General features: G+C 46.0%; 1 protein-coding gene across 1 annotated transcript in view; it reads left to right on the top strand.

Annotated features, from left to right (window-relative positions):
* Positions 1–1,917, top strand: part of LOC111650729 (calcium and integrin-binding family member 2-like) — a 5,889-nt gene extending 3,972 nt beyond the window's left edge. Inside the window, exon 6 of the mRNA XM_023400646.2 lies at positions 1,205–1,917. Coding sequence (XP_023256414.1) covers positions 1,205–1,226 — 22 coding nt within the window. The 3' untranslated portion in view covers positions 1,227–1,917. The remainder of the gene's footprint in view (positions 1–1,204) is intronic.
* Positions 1,918–2,195: the final 278 nt, after the last annotated feature.

The following is a 2,195-nucleotide window of genomic DNA, read 5'->3' as shown; positions in this document are numbered from 1 at the left end:
CACAGGTTCTCACTCACGGGTTCTCACTCACAGGTTCTCACTCACAGGTTCTCACTCACAGGTTCTCACTCACGGGTTCTCACTCACGGGTTCTCACTCACAGGTTCTCACTCACGGGTTCTCACTCACGGGTTCTCACTCACGGGTTCTCACTCACGGGTTCTCACTCACAGGTTCTCACTCACGGGTTCCGACCTGGGGGGGTTGTGGGGGTGGGGTGGGGAGCACTCAGACTGAGAGTCCTGTAATAAACTGTCCTTCATGAAGGTGACACACACCTGTCAGTGTGCTACAGCAGTGATGGCCAAGCTTACAAAAGTAATCAGATTACTTTAGTCATTAATCACCAGTAACACACGTCACATTGCTTCTGTGGAAACACAACACACAGCAGCTAGCCTAGCATTAGCCTCAGTGACTGAACACAGCTCTAAAACACAGGTGACTCCTGAACGCACCTGCTGCTGACATCATCACAGGTTACAGTTAAAATGTCTTATTGTGATGCTCCACTGAACATCAGTTCAACACACAACAACACAAAAGCACACAGTAACACCATCGGACCAGCTCAGTTCTTACTGGAGCACTGACTGTGTATTAAACAGGAAGTGTGTGTGATTGTATCAACAGGAAGTTGTCACTGATAGAACACAGTAGAGTCACAGAAGCTGTGTCCAGGTTCAGGTCTGAATCCTTCAGAGGACGTGGTCTACGGAGGGTTCACGCTGTGTCACCAGCTGTTCTCGGCCTTACCGTTGCATCGCAAAGCACGGCTCTGTCACCTAGCAACCTTGACAACATGTTACTTTTTGTTACTAAAACTTTTTGTTTTAAGTCTCTTGGTTTTAACAGATGACTCGTTAGCTGCTAAGCTGAAACACAACACTCACATTTAACAGTGTAATCATCAGACTTTCATTACCATTACTTTCATAAGTGCAATGAATCTTGGGATATGTTCATCCTTCGTGGTCCAGGAAATAAAGGACACATTTCTGGGCTGCATTTAAAGGAGCATTTGAAATGAGACAGTCTAGTTGCGCCGCTGTGACGCAGTCGGTCTACAAGCACCGCCTCTGAAGGACACGACCCCTGAACCTGAACACATGACAATTAGTGTGGGTAGTGTGAGTGTCATCGTCGTCGTCGTCACTGACAGCAGCTCCTCTCTGATGACCTCATGTCCCTTTTCTTTCTGCAGTAACTTCCACGTTCGAATATGAGTCCCAACTGAGATCCTGCAGAGGACAGACGTCTCACTTTGACGCCGTTTCCTGATCCTCAGACTCCATCTCCACCTGAACCTCAGACCCATGTCGACTCAGTGCCTGTCCTTTCTATCACCTGTGGAGAGTCTCTTCTCTGACTCAAAGTCTGGTCTGGACTCAGTGAAGCACAGACAGACAGCGGAGACGTTTTGGAGGGAAACTTGTTCGTACATGAAACTCTTTAATAAACCTGGATGTTTGAGGTGACTGAAGGCGGGGCTAATTTCTACCAGAGAGCTTCTCTGCAGCTGGTTTGATGTCTCCTCTGGACTCTGATGTCTCTGCTGAGACTCATGGAGACGCTGGGAGGACGGCGCTGCAGACGAACCTGAACAGGGCTTTTCTGACTTCAGTGCTTTGCAGAAAGTCCAGATCCAGGACTGGATTCTTTTTAACAAGCACACATTAAAGGGCAAAACAGTGAAGAGCTATGCAATCTTTCTTCATGCCGTGCATGTTGTAAATTGCTTCTTGCTGTGTTTCTTTCTACGTCTGGTGAAACGTTCTGGTGCATAATGACAATCAAAGTAACCTGTAGCTGATGGAAGGGCTCTGTCATCTCACCTGTAAAGTCTGGCTTTGATAAACCTGACTCACTCAACACTGAACTTTTCTCTCGAGAGTCAAATAAAACTTTTTTCTGTTGCTCCAGAAGCTTCTTATGTCAGTGAACTGACCCAGGGTCAGCTCAGGACACCTGTCAACACTGATCCACAGTCTGCAGCTAAAACATCAAATCTAACTGATCGGTTCATAACTGTTCGCACAGAGAAGGTTAATATGATCAATACATTATCAATATATTGTTTTAAACATTGACCACTGGCCTCTCTCTCAGTCACCTCTGTCTGATCCACTGTCTGTTAAAATAATGACAATCAGACAATATGAAATGAAAAAAAAAGTTCAGCTATGATTCATTTT

This window comes from Seriola lalandi, unplaced genomic scaffold, assembly GCF_002814215.2.
Source record: "Seriola lalandi dorsalis isolate HSWRI2012SDOR001 ecotype SW California unplaced genomic scaffold, Sedor1 jcf7180002052774, whole genome shotgun sequence".
Classification (NCBI taxonomy): domain Eukaryota; kingdom Metazoa; phylum Chordata; class Actinopteri; order Carangiformes; family Carangidae; genus Seriola; species Seriola lalandi.
Note: the sequence above shows the minus strand (reverse complement) of the source record. Positions and strands in the feature narration are given on the sequence as shown.